Genomic DNA, 19284 nt, shown 5'->3' with positions numbered 1-19284 from the left:
CAGCGTTGTTTTAGTCACGGAGAATTACAGGGATAATCAGCTTCATGTGATGCTATTGCTGGCTTGTGGCCGCATCACAGGTCACTGCATAGGGAAAGAAATGAATAAAAAAGACATAAAAAACAAATGTTTGGGCCAGATTTGAGGCAGTACAGATTTTGTAGCCAGTTTGAAATAGTTCTCAAATAGTAGTGACCACAAAAATCAGAAGAAAGAAAGGAAAAACTTGTTTTGTCATTATCTGGGGCTCTAAAATGTTTCTCAAAAAGGTAAAAGCACATATATTTAAGGCTCAAGAGGATAAAACCTGAAGTTAGTGTGGTGGTGATGGTTGTTTAAACTTATTTTAAATAAGTCTGGAGCTTTGAGTGAGATGGTGAATTAATACTTTTAGTTTTTATTAAAATTAAAACATAATTTTCTTACTAAATTTGGCAAAGTGGTAGAACATAGTTTTGACAAATGCACTATTACATTGAATTCAACAGTTAAATTGGATATTTTCAGCCAAAAAAATCTAACATAATAATGTGTAAAGTAAAAAAGACAATAGGCTTCATGCAAGAAGACATAAACGAACACATTTTCTCTTTTTTTTTTTTTTTTTTTTTTTTATCATTTTGTTAGTACCCATAGATTTGTGGAATTCACCAATAGTTTCTTATTTTTGTTCTTGCTCCAGGTAACATAAAATTTCATGAGTGGCCAAATACACTCTTACCAAGATAAGAGAAAAACATCCCAGCCCAGGAAGTATTTGTTCAATGAAACACATGTTTTGAATTTCAGGAACACTGAAACACATAACGCAATCTTAATTCAGATCATTTTATGCCTTAGAGCACGGGGGCCAAATCCGGCCCACCAAAGGGTCCAGTCCAGCCCTTGGGATGAATTTGTGGAAACCAAAAGCCAAGATATTAACAAGCCTTTTAGTTCAGGTTCCACATTCAAACTTATTCAATCTCAAGTGGGCAGGATTCAGTAAAATACTAACATAATAACAGAAATAATGACAAATCCAAATTCTTTCTCTTTGTAGATATAAATATTTTCATGTATTTACACTAAAACAAAGTATAATTTTGCAAAAAATGTGAATAACCTGAACAAATATAAATAACCTGAAATGTCTTAAGAAAAGTACAATTTTAACAAGATTCTGCCTGTTACTAAATGTTTTGTGTATTTGTAGATCCACTGTGATCTGTAAGTTATAACGTACATGTGGAAATGATAAACTGAGGCTTAATATTGTTAGAATTACAATTATTTTTTCAATTTGTTCATATTATTCACATCTTTTGAAAGGATAGTTTATAGATGTAAACCTTTTCATAATGTAAATTTACTTTTTTCGCCCTAAAACAGAGAGAAAATTTTGGAGTTGACATTATTTATGTATGTTATCATTTGACTGGTTCGGCCCACTTCAGATCAAATTTAGCTGAATGTAGCCCCTGAACTAAAATGAGTTTGACACTCCTGCCTTAGAGGAATTTCTATGATTGATTCTTAAATTTGTAGTTGAAAAATGTTTTATTCATGAATTGAACCATAGCGTTGTGTCATGTGGAGTGTCTGACCCAACACCTTTGTATCAAAAATTAAAAATAAAAATAAATTACTTATCAAAAGAACCTCATTGGAGCACAGTATACACACACACACACACACACACACACACACACACACACACACACACACACATATATATATATATAATATATATATTTTTTTTTCAGTCTAATTTGTTATCTCTAGATCTGTTTTTGTCCCATAAATTTAAAAAAAAACAGGGGAGGGGGGGGGCTACAATAAGATCTTGGAAAGGACAAAAAAATGTATGTACTTCTTTAAAAAATTCTGAGCATAAAGTTTTCTGTTCGTGGACAAATTAATTTGTTTTATCAACAATAGAATCCTTTTTTCTCTACTGTCAACAAGTGTCCTGCTGTCACCTATGTCCTTTTGACAGAGAAATTTGTTGTTAGTATACATTATATTAACTCTTAATCAGCCCTGAGCACTGTAAAGAGGAGATGATAATATTATTTATCTTGTTGTTTTTTGCCGTGTTTTTTTTTTTTTTCTCTTTTCTCAGGGGTTAAATAGGTTTGTCAGTTTGTTGTATAATTTGTTTATTTTTTTGTGTTGTGTCTGTGTGGTTCCTTATGTCTAAGTACGTGTTTATGTAAATGTATAATTTAAAATAATTTAAAAAGAAATAAAAAATCTGAGCATAATAATCAGTCCAACAGTCTTTATTCAGACCATGATGAATACATCATTCATATGCGTTAGTCTGTTTGTTTGCCTACAGCCTACATTCCTTTTTTTTTTCCCTGCAGGATGGAGTACCATAGTTTTTCCTCTCCTAGACGATCTGACAGGATTTACTGGATCCCACCTTTAGTAGCATGTTCACCTGACGTACCAGAGCACCTGTGTTGCACTCAGACTAGGGGTTACCGAGGCACAGACATGATGTGAGACTCCCCTCCTTCCATGTCTCTTAACAAAAAGGAGCAAGTTACGAAAGAAATGATCAACAAAACTGCAATTTGAGATATTTATTCGTACAAGTACATAAAAAGAAGTGAAATCAGGAAGGGAATCAAAGTAATGAAAATAACACAAATAGATAAATAGATGAATAAAAAAAGAATAATAGTTTAAGCCCCTATGCTTACTTATCAACATAAACCAAGAAAAACCAAATTACATTCATCTTACCTAAACTCCTAAACAAGAAACAGAAGAAAACTTAAAGAAAAGATTCCCACTTTTTGAGTCTGATCACAAAGAAGCTCTCCAAATAAAATGACAGGTTGCTGGTCAAATGATGGGGATAGGAAGAAAGGATTCCACAGGAAGTAGGGTGATTCAGATTTATATTTTCCCGCCCACTGCTCAGGAACCAATCAGCACAGAGGACTCCAGCACCACACCTGCAACTCATCCTTACTCAAAACACAATCTGCAAAGAGACAGAGGAAAAGAGAAAGACACACCCATACACAGAAGAGAAAAGAAAAGAACAACTGCAAAAATACAGCAGAATATCACTAACCCTTAACAACCTGTCAGATTATTTTTGGTCTCTGTAACTGGTCGTCCCTCTGTTGGTCACATGTGTGTTTCCACTGTTGTGTTTCTGCTGTTCCTATAACACCAGTACTGACACTGAAAGATCACATGTTTCCATCAGTGGGCGTGGTCACATATGCTAATTGGTCACGCCCATTCCATTAACAATCAAGTGAGATTCAACATTCGTCACAGATGGTAAGAATGTTTGGTGCATCCAGAGTTGATTCCTCTTATTTTTTTCTCTTAACAAAAAAAGTGAAAATGTTAGAGAAATGTTGCATGAAGCCCAATGTGTTTATTTAACTCATTTGAACCCAATTTTGTGTTTTGCGTGTCGTTGTTGCTCTACATTTGGCTTCGTTTTACAATATTTTTTAAAGCAAAAAAAGTTGATGATTAATTGTTCTTGACAAATGAATAACACTATAACAGGAAATCTAAGTAAATTTGACCTAAACAGCAGAAATATGCATGGACTCAAAAAATTTAAATTCATTTTTAGTCTGAAACCATATTTGATTCAGATATTTTGAAAATGCATTTGCATTGTTTCAGAACATTACATTTGCTCAGTAATATTACTTAATTGTCATCACCTTTTTAAAGTAACGATCGCATTTTGTACAAATTAATGTTTCTCAGTTTAAATTTATTTATTTATTTTTATTTTAATTGGACATTTCTAAACCATGAAAACAAAAGAAACAATGGCTGCAGATTCGACTTTTAGCTTTGTTTCAGGGATCAGTGAGACAGATCCTAGTGAAGTCGATCTAATCAGGTCCAAGACGGTGTTTTTTTTTTTTTGATAATCACATTTTATTGAGGTTTTTTCACATTTTAACAAAAGAGATACATATTCAAATCATGTATTCCTTGTAGAGTTAGAGGAATAAAACAGTTGTGTTAATTAAAGAAACAAAACAGAGGAAATAACAGTCATGGTTAACTGATATTACCAAATAAGATACATACATTCGAGTCTGTCAATCCTGGAAGCCATCGTCAACTGTGTCATACTATTTTCTCCCACTTAGAGACAGGAACACTTCTTCAATTCTAAGCGATGGTTTCTTTTCTCCATGGTGTAGACCTTCTCTTATGATCTCTAGCCACTGAATTGTAGTGGGTGGTTTAGCCTGGCACCAGTTCCTCATTACCTCGCCAAGGAGGTTATGTTTTTGCCGGCGTTGGTTTGTTTGTCTGTCTGGTCCATGTGCAAGATAACTCAAAAAGTTATGAACGGATTTGGAGGAAAATTTCAGGAAATGTTGATACTGGCACAAGGAACAAATGATAAATTTTGGTGGTGATGGGGGGGGGCACTGATTTGCCTTGGGCGGAGGTCTGCGCTCTCCAAGGGCTTTTCTTAGTTCAAACTTTCTTACTTAGGTACATAACTTTACATTCCCTGGGTATCACATATCTTCTCTTCAGTTTAGGTGTAATAAAGTAACAGGTCAGGTTTTTCCCTCCAAATTCCCTCCATGTTCTTGAATTTGTAGTTGTGTGTTGTGTTGCACACATATCATGCCATTCTTTCAGAGTAATATTTACATTCAGTTCCCTTTCTCATTTCTCTTTAATGTACAGAGTAGAAGCAGCTTCTGAGTCTCTCAGATGTCGGTTCAGTACTGAGACTGCCTTGAGTTTAGTTCCATTGTATGTCCTGATCATTACATCAAGTACACCATTCACAGTTTCCACAGTTTGTATTTCCTTTATAAAATAGTCTCTTAACTGTAAGTATCTAAAATGGTCCCCGTTTTCTAATCCATATCCAGGGTGTGATTTGTTGGGGGGATCAACCCCCCCTCTGGTTTCACATCCCTACTTCTGCTCACGGAATTTCTTCCTCAGGGGGAAAACCAACAAACTGAAATAACAGCAGGTTGTGGACACTTTTCTTACTCCTTATCTACATTACTGGCACTAACGTTCACCGGAACCGAAGTATCGGCAGTCTCAGAATTCACAAAATTTCCTCATGGCACGGGGGTGCATAAGGGAGGGAGGTGAACGTGACAAATTCATGGGGCCCAGCATTTGTGGGGGCCCACAGAGCATGGAGGGGGTCCCAGTCGATACAGGTTAGAAGTTGTGAAAATTTTGTCCATAACAGGAGTAGGACCCAGGAAGTTGGATGTTGAAAGTATGTAAAAGTTCCACTTTTGTTTCCACGCCATGTTAGTTATGGACCATACCCACATGTATAGAAGTGCTGCCCCCCCCCCCCCGACAAAAAAAACAAAACATCCCCCTCTGTTTTTTTGACAAATCACAACCCTGTCCGTATCTCATTTTTAACTCTTAGAAGTTCATTACCCTCCCATTCTGTTGTTAATTTACACATGACTGGAGCCCTTTCCTATCCCAGTCCCTGATTATGGTCACTAAAGTTTGGGTTTAAATCTATCATCATATACAACCAACTTAGCCATTTTAAATTTCTCTCTAATTTGTGTTGCTTGATCAATCAAACCATATTCAATGTGTGCAAACTTATCGGGTCAATCATGTTTTGTAGTGACTTCATTAATTTAATGTTGCTAATCAAGGCCTGGGTTGGAATATCTGCCACTGCCTTCTCAATGTCCTTCCACTTTGTACAGTATAGTACAGTATAGTCGTCGTCACACCACTTGACCAAGGTCCAGGAGGTTTCATGACCTATTTATTGGGAACGTAGAGTATTTTGAACCTCTCGAAGAACTCGATGTCAGTCTCCAGCTGCTTCATTGCCGCTTCGAGTCGCTCTTTGTGAGCCTTCTTTGACAACATGTCTGTGACAAGCGATAGACTCTGGTACTCGTGATGCAGCTTATCCCAGTTTGCCTTCAGTCTCTGTGGAGTCAACAGAAAATTCATGTGACAATAAAGTCATCTTAACACTGTAAATGTTAGGATTCAGAGTCAGATATTCAGACAAGGAAATGATCAAATTAATCCTGTGTTAACCAAGTATTTCTTTTCCCATTTTATAGGAAGCTGCCATTGTGTTTGGTCATGTTTGTGTACCTCCAGGATGGATTGCCGTTCCTCATCAGACAGTTGTTTCATGGCTCCCTGCTCCTTCTGTTCTCTCACATAGCTGTCATACGCCTCCTGAGCTCGCTGCTGTTCTTCATTGCGCTGTTGCAAATACACAGGCACTTCTCCATAATCCTACAGAGACAGACAAAGGGCATTACACAACACACTTATTCCACTCATGGAAGGGTGCAGATTTTTGTACAAGCTATTATCATGTTTTGTCTCATTTTCTAGTCTAAATTGTAACTACCTTAAAAACTGTTACTAAGATATTTTTTTATGTATTATGGGAAAATACCTTCTTCTTTATGTACTTAGGGACAAGACCAGAGTTTTCTAGGGGCTGCTTGTGTCCTCTGTTAGTGTCTACGCTGATAGGTTGAGGCTTCTTTGGGACCACTGTGGTTGTCCTTATAAAGTCTCTCTTGGTGTGAATGCCCATTGTTGGATGATCTGTTCTCGTGGGAACAGGTGGCTTCTCAAAACGTGGATACGACCCTCTCTTTTATCTGCAAGATGACAAGTACAAAAGAAAGTCAGTGTATAAATAACAGGTTAAAACTGGTTAAAAGTCCAATAACACTATCTATAATTTCTTAGAAATATCTGCTACAGATATTAAATGTGCTAAATCTTATGTTACAGGTCTCACGATGATGACCGGTAATCAGATAATAGTTCTCTTCATGACCTTAAGAGTCCACCAACCTGTTAACACAGGAGAAGTAATGAGATGGTGATGCTTAGCTTGTTCTCAGTTCAGCTTCACTCAGCAGAATCTTATTAAGAAGTGTTATTTTCTTTGACTCTGTATCTTATCTGTTATCTTTTCTTCAAGTCAGTCAACATGTTATTAAAATCACTTTTAGTTTTTCCACATTTGTTTTCATCATAAGCCAAAATAATAATAAATCCTCATTCCTAAGAAATTTATCATATCCATAAACTAGCATAATGCTACAGTTGACAAGGTAAAATAATAGTGCTTCAGTGGGTGGCTTGAGTTAATATTTTAAAAGTGCTTGAACAAAGAATAAAATATCTAATAATAACCTTATCGATGAAATGTAAATAGATTTTAACATCAAGTGAAATATACTTTTCATGACTTTTTCTCCCCTCCAACTTGATTTTTTCACCAACCTGTTAACAAATACTAATAATAACAAATAATGAGGTGGTGACGTTTTGCTTGTTCTCAGTTCAGCCCCACTCAGCAGAATGACAAAATCAAGAAAGTCCATGCAACAATAGGGGTCCTTTGGAGAAGAGCTGCCCCCTAGCGACAGGGCTGAGAATAACGACCACACAATTTTAACATTGTTTTTATAGTCTTTGTAACCCACAACATATAATTCAACCATTTTAATCTATGTAAAACATTTCTTTGAAGAATAACATCCCAAAAGTAAACAAAACATAAATGTGACCATACATTGTGTGTCACACTACATACTCTAATAAATGAATCAGAAAACAAATGACAAAAGTGCTGGTTAGCTCATGTTTTCAATAAGTATGATGGTGTGTTATTACACATATATGTTGGTTATGTACATTTTACAATGAATTTGTAAATGTTCTACTAAGAGAACCTGAAAAGTGAATGTACTGCCATGTGCAGACACTGTTTTGAGGTAGATCTGGTAGCTCTGAGACAAACATTCCTTTTGACAAAAACCCCATTCTCTCATTCATCTCAGAATTCACATTTTGGCTCAAGACTGTGTCTCACAAACGACAACCAACTAGCACTTTTGACTTATTTTTCTTTATTTGTTACTCAGTTTGGTAAGTTTAACTACTTTTATTCTGGAAGCATTGTACTTGTAGACCAGTGTAAGATACTGGTACAGGAAAGCAACTCACTTTCAGGGAGTTTCGGCTCTTTGGAATGTTTCTTGAGGTATTTGTCTGGAGATGGCACCTCCACTTTCGCTGGGCCCATGGTCTTCATTGTAGGATTTGTTATTTTTTTCTCACGAACAACTGTTGGCCTAAATTTGGACAAAGCTCACCTTTAGAAACAGCAACGACCAACATTTCCACATTGAATAAAACATAATAGACTAGCTTTAAAAGTCTTTACTTATTTAGCTATTGAATTAGCATGTAGTTTACCATTATGTTATAAAACATAATAGACTAGCTTAAAAGTCTTTACTTATTCGACTATTGAATTAGCATGTAGTTTAGCATTATGTTATAAAACATAATAGACTAGCTTTAAAAGTCTTTACTTATTCGGCTATTGAATTAGCATGTAGTTTAGCATTATGTTATAAAACATAATAGACTAGCTTAAAACTCTTTACTTATTCGGCTATTGAATTAGCATGTAATTTAGCATTATGTTAGCTACATTACAATACCTTTGCGACTTTTCTATGTGTACTTCTTCCCTCGGTATGAGATTGTAGATGCGTTCTTGTGGATGTACAACTTCAAACGTGTTGAATGAACTCATGTTAAACTTTCCAAGGAACAATTCTCAAAGTTTAGCTGGTAAACGATGAAAACTGGCCGAGCTTGTGTGACCGAAAAACTCCTGGATTTGTTTACTACCACGCTGTCGCCTCGTTACCTAGCAACTGCGGAGGTCTAATGATACATTCACATACAGTCGTAAAGAAGTTTTTTCTGAATTTTATATTTCCGTGTAATATCTGACTGAATTCGATTCGTGTAAAATTAGTGGAGTGTCATATTACAGCCTCATTTCCCCTAAATTACTTACTACGTTTAACAAGAAAACTACTTTCTTTATACCTTTTGCCATATTTATTCTACATTATGCTGCAGTACCAGCACCATGCCGATTTAGTATTTATTATCAGGGAATACAAATTATTTATTTATTTATTTTTACTTTTCCCAGAGATTTAGAGCTAAAATAGCTTATTCTATTACTGTTTTCATATGTTTCACATGATTTTATTTTTTTTTTAAATTAAAACTTTAAATCACGGTATCACGTGAATGCAGCATAGTTATTTCATACATAAACGCTTGTTCATAGTTTAGTTGCTTTCACACATCAGTAATTTTTAAGAACTATTGTGAGACAGAATGTTAGGTGACCACCTCATACGTACAGATAGGTTTATTCACAGATAAAATATTTAAATTCTCGATTAACGAAGTATTAATTTGTCCCTCCAGCCGTGCCATAGTTGTTTGTGCGTAACACATGGACTATGGAGCAGAGTGCACAGAGTAACCCCGTAAAGTGTTTGGATTGAAACAGTAAGGTTTTCACAGACGTTATTTTTATCATCAGGCGTAAAGGGAAGACAACACAGTCCTACAGTCCTATCGTGAGTGTAAATACATTTAAAGCTGTCACTTTGACCAAATGTAACGCGGTAGCAGTAAAACACATGCAAAGCTATTGAAGGAGTTTTACTAGTACACATGTATAACAACCAAAGACCTGAACAGCCAACCAAAAGCAGTTGCTGCAATATATAATAACTTTTGAACCCTATTAATGCATTGAAATGATTCAATTAAATTGCAGTCTCTCAGCTTTTCAGTGATGTAGGATATGTTTTATGTGGACGTTCAGAGGCTCCATCATCTGCAACACTGACTCCATAGTATAACATGACAGTGGTTGTAGATACTTGTTTTTATGTTGATAATATCAATCAATTAGTTTTCAGTTTTGAGTATTTGGTTGATTTACTGCGACTTTCTATTAACATCTAGATGATCGAGAAATAAAATATAGGAAAATACCTGCTTTTTATTGAAAAATGCCAAAATGTAGCTGGTTATATTATAAATCAGTCATAAATCACAAAGATGTAAATGTAAAAACAAATAATTTGGAAGATACCAGAAAAATGATTCAAGGTCTGCAAGGGTTAAAGTGTTTCAAGTTTCATTTGTTTCTGTTTTGTTGTTATTGTAAATGTGAAATCATTTTTTATTTCCAGTTTAGATGCTGATTTTCGGTCCTGAGTGAAACCTGAAAAAGCCTGATGTTATTTGCTTATGAAACTAGAATAGAATAGAAGCTTTATTATCATTGCATAGTGAATACAATGAAATTGCACGTGCCCCCCCATATAAAAAACACAAATAACATTCAAACTACACTCTTCCCACTCATAAATACATTCATCAAGCACAACAAACACATCAGTATTAAAATAGTTCTATATAAAAGTGCAACTATATAAATTAAAATACTTTATAAAAGTGCATCCGTATAAAAGTCCTCTTGCTTGGATTTTAAAATGCTGGTGACTATGTTGTGTGTTGGTGGTTTAGAGAGTGGATGGCTTTTGGGAAAAAACTGTTAATGAGTCTGGTGGTATGTGATCTGATTGACCTGTATCGTTCCCTGACGGCAGAAGAGTGAAGTGGTGATGACCGGGGTGGGAAGTGTCTGCGCTGATGTTCCTGGCTCTTGTGTAGTAACGGGAGTTTGCAATGTCCTGAAGTGGGGGAAGAGGGCAGCCAATGATTTTTTCTGCAGATCTTATAATCCTCTGTTTTGTCTGCTACAGAGCAGCCTGCATACCATGCTTTGATACAGTAAGTTAAAATGCTTTCAACAGCAGAGCGGTAAAAGGTCACCAGTAGTCTCTTGCAGAGGTTGTTTCTTTTAAGGATCTGTAGGAAGTGGAGGCGTTGCTGGGCCTTTTTTAATGATGGCTGTGGTGTTTGTAGTCCAGGAGAGGTGATCCGTGATGTGTGTGCTGAGAAATTTATAACTGTGCACTACTTCCACACAGTTACCATTGATGAAGATGGGGGTGGGTCAACTATTTATGAAAGGTGTAAAATCTTATACAGGATGTAGGAAATACATATTAACTATTCTCAGATTTTTCATGTTCATTTGTACTCTGTAACTGAATTCTTATTCATCAAATGGAAATGACACAACCAGATGAAAACAACAAGCGTCTGTGATTTTTAACTGTTCTTTTTGATCAGAACATGACAAATGCTTACCAAGCAGTGGGTTGTTAAAGAGTTAGAGGTCAATTATCAACATGTCTAAAATATATAAAGCAAAATTTTTGAAACATTTGTTTTAGCTGAGAATTTAATGAAATTAAAGACAGAAATAATATTATGGTAATGATATTTATCATTATATGAAATCATATTGCAATAAATATCTTGGCTGTTGCTGTAATTGTAACATATTTTTCATACCTAGGCAAAATATCAGAAATTTGTATTAAATATATTGGCAAACATGAAAAAAGACATTTTCTCTATTTCTCTCTGTTGCTTTTTCTTTATTTGTTTGTAATTATTTTTTTCACGTCTATTTTTTTGTTCATTTGTTTTCATTATGATAGTAACCTTGCACTGCATACTTTCTGCAACCACTGTCTCTGTTTTGCAGGAGAATAAACAACTGTCCCTTCATTCCCACATGGCTCTGCTGACTCTGCGCCACCTTGGACTCAGAGCTGTCAGGCTCCACCTGAGTCTCGCTTCATCATCAAAACTATGTCTGTCCACCAGAGTGTCCCTGTTGGGGGACAGGAACATTGTGCTCATGGGTCCCCCAGGAGCAGGAAGACAACAGTGGGGAGGATAGTGGCTCAGAGACTGGGACTGCCTGCCATTGACGTTGATGATGATGTTTTGGAGCCTACATGGAAGATGCCTGTTGCTGCAAAACTAGCAGCGCTCGGAGGACAGCGTTTCCTGGAGGAGGAAGGTGAAGCTTTGTGTAACTTCTCCACTTCTGGGTGCGTCATCTCCCTGACTGGCTCCAACCCTCTTCACACCACTGCAATGCAGCATGTCAGACAGAGTGGACTGGTTATTTACCTGGATGTGGACAGTGAGGACATCATTGAGAGACTCACCAGGATGAAGGTGAACAGGATAGTGGGCCAGGAGGCGGGGGTGCCCATGAGGGACATACTGTGTTATAGGAAACAGTTTTATGAGAAGTGGCTGGATGTCCGGGTTCTGTGTGGAATGGGGGACACAGTGGAGGAAGTTGCTGAAAAGGTGTTAAAGGCTTTGGAAAGATATCAGAACCATGACAGAGAAACCTTCACTTCAACAAGGAGTGACACCACAGGATCGTCCAGTCAGAGCACGTACTTTAGTGATGTGGTAGTTGAAGGTTTGGCCCCAGATGGAGGCCTTTATGTGCCTAAAAATGGCTTCCCAAAGGTTGATGCTGGAGAATGGCTCAGACTAGTAGACATGTCATACCAAGAGCGAGCTTTAGTTCTATTAGAAAAATGCATCCACTCAGCGGATGTCTGTACTTTGGATCTCAGGTCAATGATATTCAAGGCTTATGGGTCAAACTTCTCCAGTGAGGCAATTGCACCTGTAAAACACCTGATCCACAATCAGTACATTCAGGAGCTTTTCCATGGCCCCACAGCCTCATTTAAGGACCTGGCATTGCAGCTGATGCCCCAGCTCTTTGCGTACTGCCTCCCTCCCATGTGCAACTACCTCATCCTGGTCGCCACATCTGGAGACACCGGCAGCGCTGTGCTCAGCGGCTTCAGCAGGCTCAGCGGTGCAGACACACACAGGACCGGCGTGCTGGTGTTTTTCCCTGAAGATGGTGTGAGCGATATCCAGAAGCTCCAGATGACGAGCTCATGGGAAGGCAATGCCAGGGCCGTCAGCATCCACTCAGACTTTGACTTCTGTCAGAGAAGTATAAAGAGGATGTTTGGAGAGTCTGGACTGACTGGACACCTGGCTGTGGAGTACGGCACCGTCCTCAGCACCGCCAACTCCATCAACTGGGCACGGCTGTTACCACAGGTGAGGCGATCACTCAGTAAAAACAACACAAGATTATCTCCTACACATGACTGACTGATTCTTTACATTCTGAAAAGAAAACTGTACTCTTGATAGAGCAAGCAGTACTCGTTTAAAAAAAACAATTTTATTATGTTATATTGCATTACATAGCCTTTACATACTGTTGGTTTGTGGCTTATTATAATGGCACTGAATACAAAACATTTTAGTTTCATCTTATTTGTGTTCAGTGTTTTCATTGTGATTTTTTTGGCCATGTAGTTAAGAAAATAAACCCAATTTTTTCTGTTTTATATGTTAAGTAAAATAAAAGTTCTTGTTAGCTGAAATGGGAACATTCACTGAAACTCAAGGATGAACTGAATAGAGTTTGGTGGCCTAAGGTCAAAGGTCAGGGTCACTGTGAGCTCACAGAACACAGTTTTAGCCATAACTCTATATTTCACATAATATAATATAATATAATATAATATAATATAATATAATATAATATAATATCCTCCTGAGACCCAGTAATGCATTTTTGTCCTATGAAGGGGACAAAAGTTTGACAGTTTTACTTAAAAAATGCCGTCCATTGCAACAGACATTCCATTATATTCTAAAATAAATAAAAATATTTTTAAAAATGTATCTGAAAAAATTGTTGCATTATGCAGTTTCCAATTAAGACAATTGTTTAATGTAAAAAAGCTAAAACTTTCACTTTCCTGGGTGTCAGGAAGATATAATATAATATAGTATAATATAATATAATATAATATAATATAATATAATATAATATAATATAATATAATATAATATAATATAATATAATAACAGGATGGTTAACCACAAAATGGTGTTCTCTGTCATGTCAAAGTATTGTATAAATACCCTGTAGAACAAAGGGACAGCTGTGGTTCAGGAGGTAGAACATGTCAATCACTCAAACTGAAAGGTTGGTGTTTTGATCCCCAGCTCCTATCTGTGTGTTAAAGTGTCCATGGACAAGACACTGAACTCCAAATTGCTACTGTTGTCTGAATGTGTGTAGATTAATTAAGGTAGAAAAAAAACTCAAGTCCATTCACCCTCATCATCCTCTGAAAACACTCTGTAAGCTCAGAAAGCATGTTTCCTATGTGTTATGTGTGAAATCACTGTGTTGTGCAGATCCTTTTTTCTTCTTACCATTTTACTGTGTAGGATGTCATTTCTGTCTGCACAACTAAATTTTACATGATCAAAAACTCAAACAAATAATAGCCACTGCATTCTACACTCAGGTATGCTGCTACTTTTTCTTATACTAGTATGGAGCAACAACACACTATTTCCTCTGGGACTTCTTGGATTAATAAAGTATTCTGAATCTGGGTTTATTTAATGAATCTGAATCAGGTGTCACTTACTCAAAATCATTCACTAATTGTGGGTCGCTAGTAACAGAGAGAACATGTTAGGGATGTCAGGGATAATGGATGCATCTGAATGAACTTAGCCTTTTGTTTTTAACCCTCCGTCCTCTTGCAGGTGGTGTACCATACTTCCTCCTATCTGGATCTGTGCAGAGGTGGTGTTATCAGGTTTGGTGAACCCATTGATGTTTGCATCCCTACTGGTAACTTTGGCAATGCCATGTCAGCTGTGTATGCCAAGCAAATGGGCATCCCAATAAGAAAAATCATCTGTGCCTCTAATCACAACCGCATCATCACAGACTTTATCAATACCGGTATGTACGATCTCCGAGGACGGCCTCTGATGCTCTCCCACTCCCCGGCCATAGATATCCTGAAATCCTCCAACCTGGAGAGGTTTATCTACCATGTATCAAATGGAGACAGTCATCTTGTCAAGGACCTATTCACAAGCTTAGACAGCCGGCAGCACTTTCAGGTTCCCCAGCCTCTTCTTGGCAAGATCCAGCAGGATGTGCTGGCTGGCTGGTGCTCTGAGGATGACTGTTTGGCCGCCATCCAGACCATTTACACAGAGACCGGCTACGTCATGGACACACACACTGCCGTGGCTAAAGTCGTGGCTGACAGCCTGCAGGACGGTTCATGTCCGTTGGTGGTTTGTTCCACTGCGCACTATGGGAAATTTACCCCCGCTGTGTTCAAAGCTCTACAAATCCACAGTATTCCAGAGGATCCACTTGAGCAGCTGAAGAAGCTGGAATCTGCTGCATCCAGACCAGAAATGCACAGGGACCTGATGAAATGTCTGGAGGCAAACAGCACAAAGGGACACAATGTTTGTGAGGCAGATTACAGTGTGATGGTGGAACAGGTGGAGAGTATGATACAGGACTCTTTCTTAAAGGTTCTGTAGGATTTTGCTAATGTCAATCAAAATTTATGAATAAATAACTAACATTATTAAACGCTTCAAAAAGAAATAATTTTGCAACACAATTTTATCTTGCAGTGATTGTCACTAGCATAATATACATGTTTTATAAATTATTTTCATTAACATTGGTAACTAGTCTTGTAACCTAGTACTCGAGATTGGTCTTAGTTATGAGACCGGATTTAAAACCACTTTTTTAGGGTGCTGATTTTAATAATAATAATAATAATAATAATTTATTTGTAAAGCGCTTTCAATCAAAGTGCTGTACAGATGTAAAATCAATCACAATAAAACATAAAAACTAAAAACATAAAAACTAAAAACTAAAATTTTGACTCAGGACATTATTTCAAGACCAGTCCAGCATATAACTGTCAAATCTGATGATTACATGTTTGTAATGTACTATTTATGAAGACGAAGCTGTGTCTGTCAAAGTGTATAAAATATGCAGTGGTCCCTGAAAGCGCTGAGGTCTAGTCTAGCTTTTATCTGTATTTAGCAAAAAGACCAAGAGGGTTGGGTGATGCTAATTAAGCTAATTGGCTAACATTAGCCTTCTGTTTCGAACAAAAGTCTTCAGAAATCTCTTCAGCCTTCACTCAAAGACATTCAGTGAATATTAACTGAACATAGTAACCACCAGGGTATACCGTATGTCTCAGGGCACTAGTTTATGTTGTTTTCAACTAGGTACACAACCCATATAATTTAGCTAGTAGCAATGCAGTTAATGTTAATGCTAATGCAGTGGTAGCTGTATGAAACAAAATGAGGCAGGCAGACTACACTACCCTCTCTGTGTTTCTGGACTGGTTTTGGTCTTGGTCTCAACGCCCCAACATTTTTTCTGGGTGTCAATACACACTGGCACTGGTCAGGACTTGGATTTCAGTTTTGGTGGTTTTCACTGTAGACTTGGGCCCGTTAAAAAACTACAAAATCTTTCAGTGATATGTTGTTTTTTCATTAATTTTACTCAAGCATATAATAATGGTAATTTTGTTTGACCACTCTACCGTTATATTCATCACATTTTCCACTGCCTGGTGAGATTTCAACATGAGATTCAAACCAGAATACTGTTTTTAGTGCAGAAAAACCCCAACATTGAAGACAGGGAGACAGATTTCTTGAACTTTAACTTTCACTCATGAAAAAGAATATTGATTTGACATTTATTGTGATAATTATTGATATGGACTGAAAATATGAAAATCATGGTAACATTTCTGGCCATATCACCCGGCACGATCTTCCTGGAGTCAGAATGACTTAGGTAAAAACAATGGCCACCAAAGTTTATGCTCAATAAATCAGTTAAATGTACAATATTTGTCATGTGTGGTGTTTTTTAAGTGTAACATTTTAATTTTTAAAAAATCACTTAAAGTATCGATATCGGGTATTGAATAGGGTGACACCAGCTAAATTGGGCCACTTTTTGGTTAATCGCTTAGGAAAATTTCAAAAAGCAATGTATTTCACTGAATTGTTGTTTTTTTGTAGGAAATAAGGAAGATATTAAATATTTTTGTGTAGAACTGATGAAAACAAAAATAATTGTTCAGGTTCTTTGAAACATCAGCTGTCCCACATTTTTCAGATGAGCTGTCTTCAGGTAAAATGGGTCGTGTTCACCTAAAATGAGACACTGAAGTTGCAAAGCACAATAATTGTAGATAAAACAATCAAATTAACTTTAATGTTAAAACACAGATGACACATTATATTAACATATTATCATATTTTAGTAATTCATAACAACTTTATACTGAACTGAATAGTCCAATAACATTGTGTGTGTGGATGTCAGGTGGTGGGGCTCCTCCACTGTTCTTAAATGTCTGTTTACTTTGTGACAGAGTAGTTTATCAAGCAAGTTGGTGGGTTAATTGGTTGGTTTCATAGTGTTAAGTATGTAAACGCAGTAAGACAATTGGCTGCAGTAGTTTAATATTGGAACATGTAATTTTACTTCAGTACAATGAATTTATGAAACGGGCTAAGTCAGTGGTTCCCAACATTTTTTGGCTCGTGACCCCATTTTAACATCACAGATTTCTGGTGACCCCAGACATTCCAAACGGAGACTTTTTTTTTTTTTTTTTTTTGATAAAATTAATTTGTTTTTAATTTTGTAATAGTTTGCTATACTATGTTGCAAATATGTTACTTTTAGACAGCATTTAGTCTATATAATGTACAGGGTGACACAAAAAAACAGGAACTTTTTAACAATCCAATAAAACCAAGAGTGATGGAAGAAAAATATTTTATTCATAGTAATTGAAACCTTAAAACATGCCATTTAAGAAACAATGATGGAATTTTCATTTTTAAAAAAATTACTTCCTGTAGATGGCGTCCTCCTGTACGAATGCATTCTTGAAATCTGCTGTTGAGATTCCTCATTGACCGCAGCAACATCTCAGCTGGGATACTATGAATTTCATCCTGAATTCTCTGTTTCAACTCATCCAGAGTTCTTGGTCGAGTCGTGTACACAAATTGAACGCTGTGGGCTCCGTAAGACAGTCTCGCGTACAACATCAGTGTTCTGTGGAGTACGAGCACTTCTTGGTCGTCCTGTTGGTTTCTTCTTTAGGGCAGATCCAGTCTCTTCAAAGTTATTAATCCAACATTTTATCGTGTGTTTTGATGGAACAGCACCATGACGTCCTAAGTTCCTAAGTTGTAAAAACGTCGGAACTCCCTCTGCGCAGCTGTCAAACTATCACCATTTTTATAAAACATTTTTATGGCTAACGCACGCTGTTGCCCGTTCCACTGATCCATGGTTACTAAAATGGGGGTGTGTTTACTTGCTCAAGGTCACTGTCTCGCAGTGCTGCCACTTGCTCATGTCTGCCAATACGCACTTCAAAAATTCCCGTTTTTTTGGGTCACCCTGTATATTATTATGGATGGAGGCAGAAAAGCCAGGTGTAGATTACTGCACAAAGTGAGAATTTTATTTTCCTTGGTCAGGATATGTACAGTCAGTCCAACTTGGATTTACAAGGCTGACAATCAATACTGAACAAACAATAACTCAAACTATGAATTATGAAAGAGCTGCAGCATCTGAAACTGACCACAATGAACATTTGAAAGATAAACAGTACCACAGTGCTTCAGTTTGTCATGTCTTTTATGTATTGGGATTGTCTCTCTCAACTCACCATATACACTGAACAAAAATATAAACGCACCACTTTTGTTTTTGCTCCCATTTTTCATGAGCTGAACTCAAAGATCTAAAACTTTTTCTATGTACACAAAAGGCCTATTTCTCTCAAGTATTGTTCATAAATTTGTCTAAATCTGTGTTAGTGAGCACTTCTCCTTTGTCCTTTGCTGAGATAATCCATCCACCTCACAGGTGTGGCATATCAAGATGCTGATTAGACAGTAGGATTATTGCACAGGTGTGACTTAGGCTGGCCACAATAAAAGGCCACTCTAAAATGTGCAGTTTTACTTTATTGGGTGGTCCAGGGGGGTCAGAAAGCCAGTCAGTATTTGGTGTGACCCCCATTTTCCTCGCACAGTCTTCTACATGAATTCTCTGAAACAGCTTTGGAGATGGCTTATGGTAGAGAAATGAACATTCAATTCACAGGCAAAAGCTCTGGTGGAGATTCCTGAAGTCAGCATGCCAATTGCATATTCCATCAAAACTTGTGACATCTGTGGTATTGTGCTGTGTGATAAAACTGCACATTTTGGAGTGGCCTTTTATTGTGGCCAGCCTAAGGCACACCTGTGCAAAAATCATGCTGTCTAATCAGCATCTTGATATGCCACACCTGTGAGGTGGATGGATTATCTCAGCAAAGAAGAAGTGTTCACTAACACAAATTTAGACAGATTTGTGAACAATATTTGAGAGAAATAAACCTTGTGTGTACACAGAAAAAGTTTTAGATCTTTGAGTTCAGCTCATGAAAAATGGGAGCAAAAACAAAAGTGGTGTGTTTATATTTTTGTTCAGTGTATTTTTTGTTAGTAAATTTTTCTTTTTATCAATTACTA

At 36.9% G+C, this 19284-nt stretch overlaps 2 protein-coding genes across 3 annotated transcripts; one reads left to right on the top strand and one right to left on the bottom strand.

The window, feature by feature from the left end:
* Window positions 1-3790: 3790 nt before the first annotated feature.
* Window positions 3791-8692, bottom strand: enkur (enkurin, TRPC channel interacting protein). 2 transcript variants are annotated; one of them, XM_030123527.1, is made up of 6 exons: window positions 8499-8692; window positions 7996-8123; window positions 6425-6635; window positions 6112-6258; window positions 5750-5937; window positions 3791-3879 (listed from the first exon to the last, which is right to left on the bottom strand). In XM_030123527.1, exons 3-5 carry the CDS (start codon window positions 6566-6568, stop codon window positions 5764-5766), a joined length of 465 nt encoding a protein of 154 aa, XP_029979387.1. In that variant the 5' UTR covers window positions 6569-6635; window positions 7996-8123; window positions 8499-8692; the 3' UTR covers window positions 3791-3879; window positions 5750-5763. The 2 variants fall into 2 exon arrangements, with proteins under 2 accessions (XP_029979387.1, XP_029979388.1); XM_030123528.1 differs by lacking the exon at window positions 3791-3879 and having other exon boundaries at window positions 5389-5937; window positions 6425-6624; window positions 7975-8128; window positions 8498-8692.
* A 643-nt stretch (window positions 8693-9335) lies between these two features.
* thnsl1 (threonine synthase like 1) lies at window positions 9336-15449 on the top strand. The gene is given in 4 exon segments (XM_030122730.1): window positions 9336-9443; window positions 11498-11672; window positions 11675-12900; window positions 14419-15449. Coding segments are annotated over 3 exon segments (2175 nt in total). The 5' UTR covers window positions 9336-9443; window positions 11498-11527; the 3' UTR covers window positions 15223-15449.
* Window positions 15450-19284: the final 3835 nt, after the last annotated feature.

This window comes from Sphaeramia orbicularis, chromosome 20 (assembly GCF_902148855.1).
Source record: "Sphaeramia orbicularis chromosome 20, fSphaOr1.1, whole genome shotgun sequence".
In the NCBI taxonomy this organism is placed as follows: domain Eukaryota; kingdom Metazoa; phylum Chordata; class Actinopteri; order Kurtiformes; family Apogonidae; genus Sphaeramia; species Sphaeramia orbicularis.
This window is presented reverse-complemented; position numbering and strand designations above follow the sequence as displayed.

What these genes read in the sequence shown, in the direction of transcription:
- enkur (XM_030123528.1), bottom strand. Translation starts at nt 8,593, where the DNA reads ATGAGTTCATTCAACACGTTTGAAGTTGTACATCCACAAGAACGCATC. An exon ending in CTAAGTACATAAAGAAGAAG is followed by an intron (nt 6,259 to 6,424) that starts GTATTTTCCCAT and finishes CTGTCTCTGTAG; the next exon opens with GATTATGGAGAAGTGCCTGT. An exon ending in AACGGCAATCCATCCTGGAG is followed by an intron (nt 5,938 to 6,111) that starts GTACACAAACAT and finishes TTGACTCCACAG; the next exon opens with AGACTGAAGGCAAACTGGGA.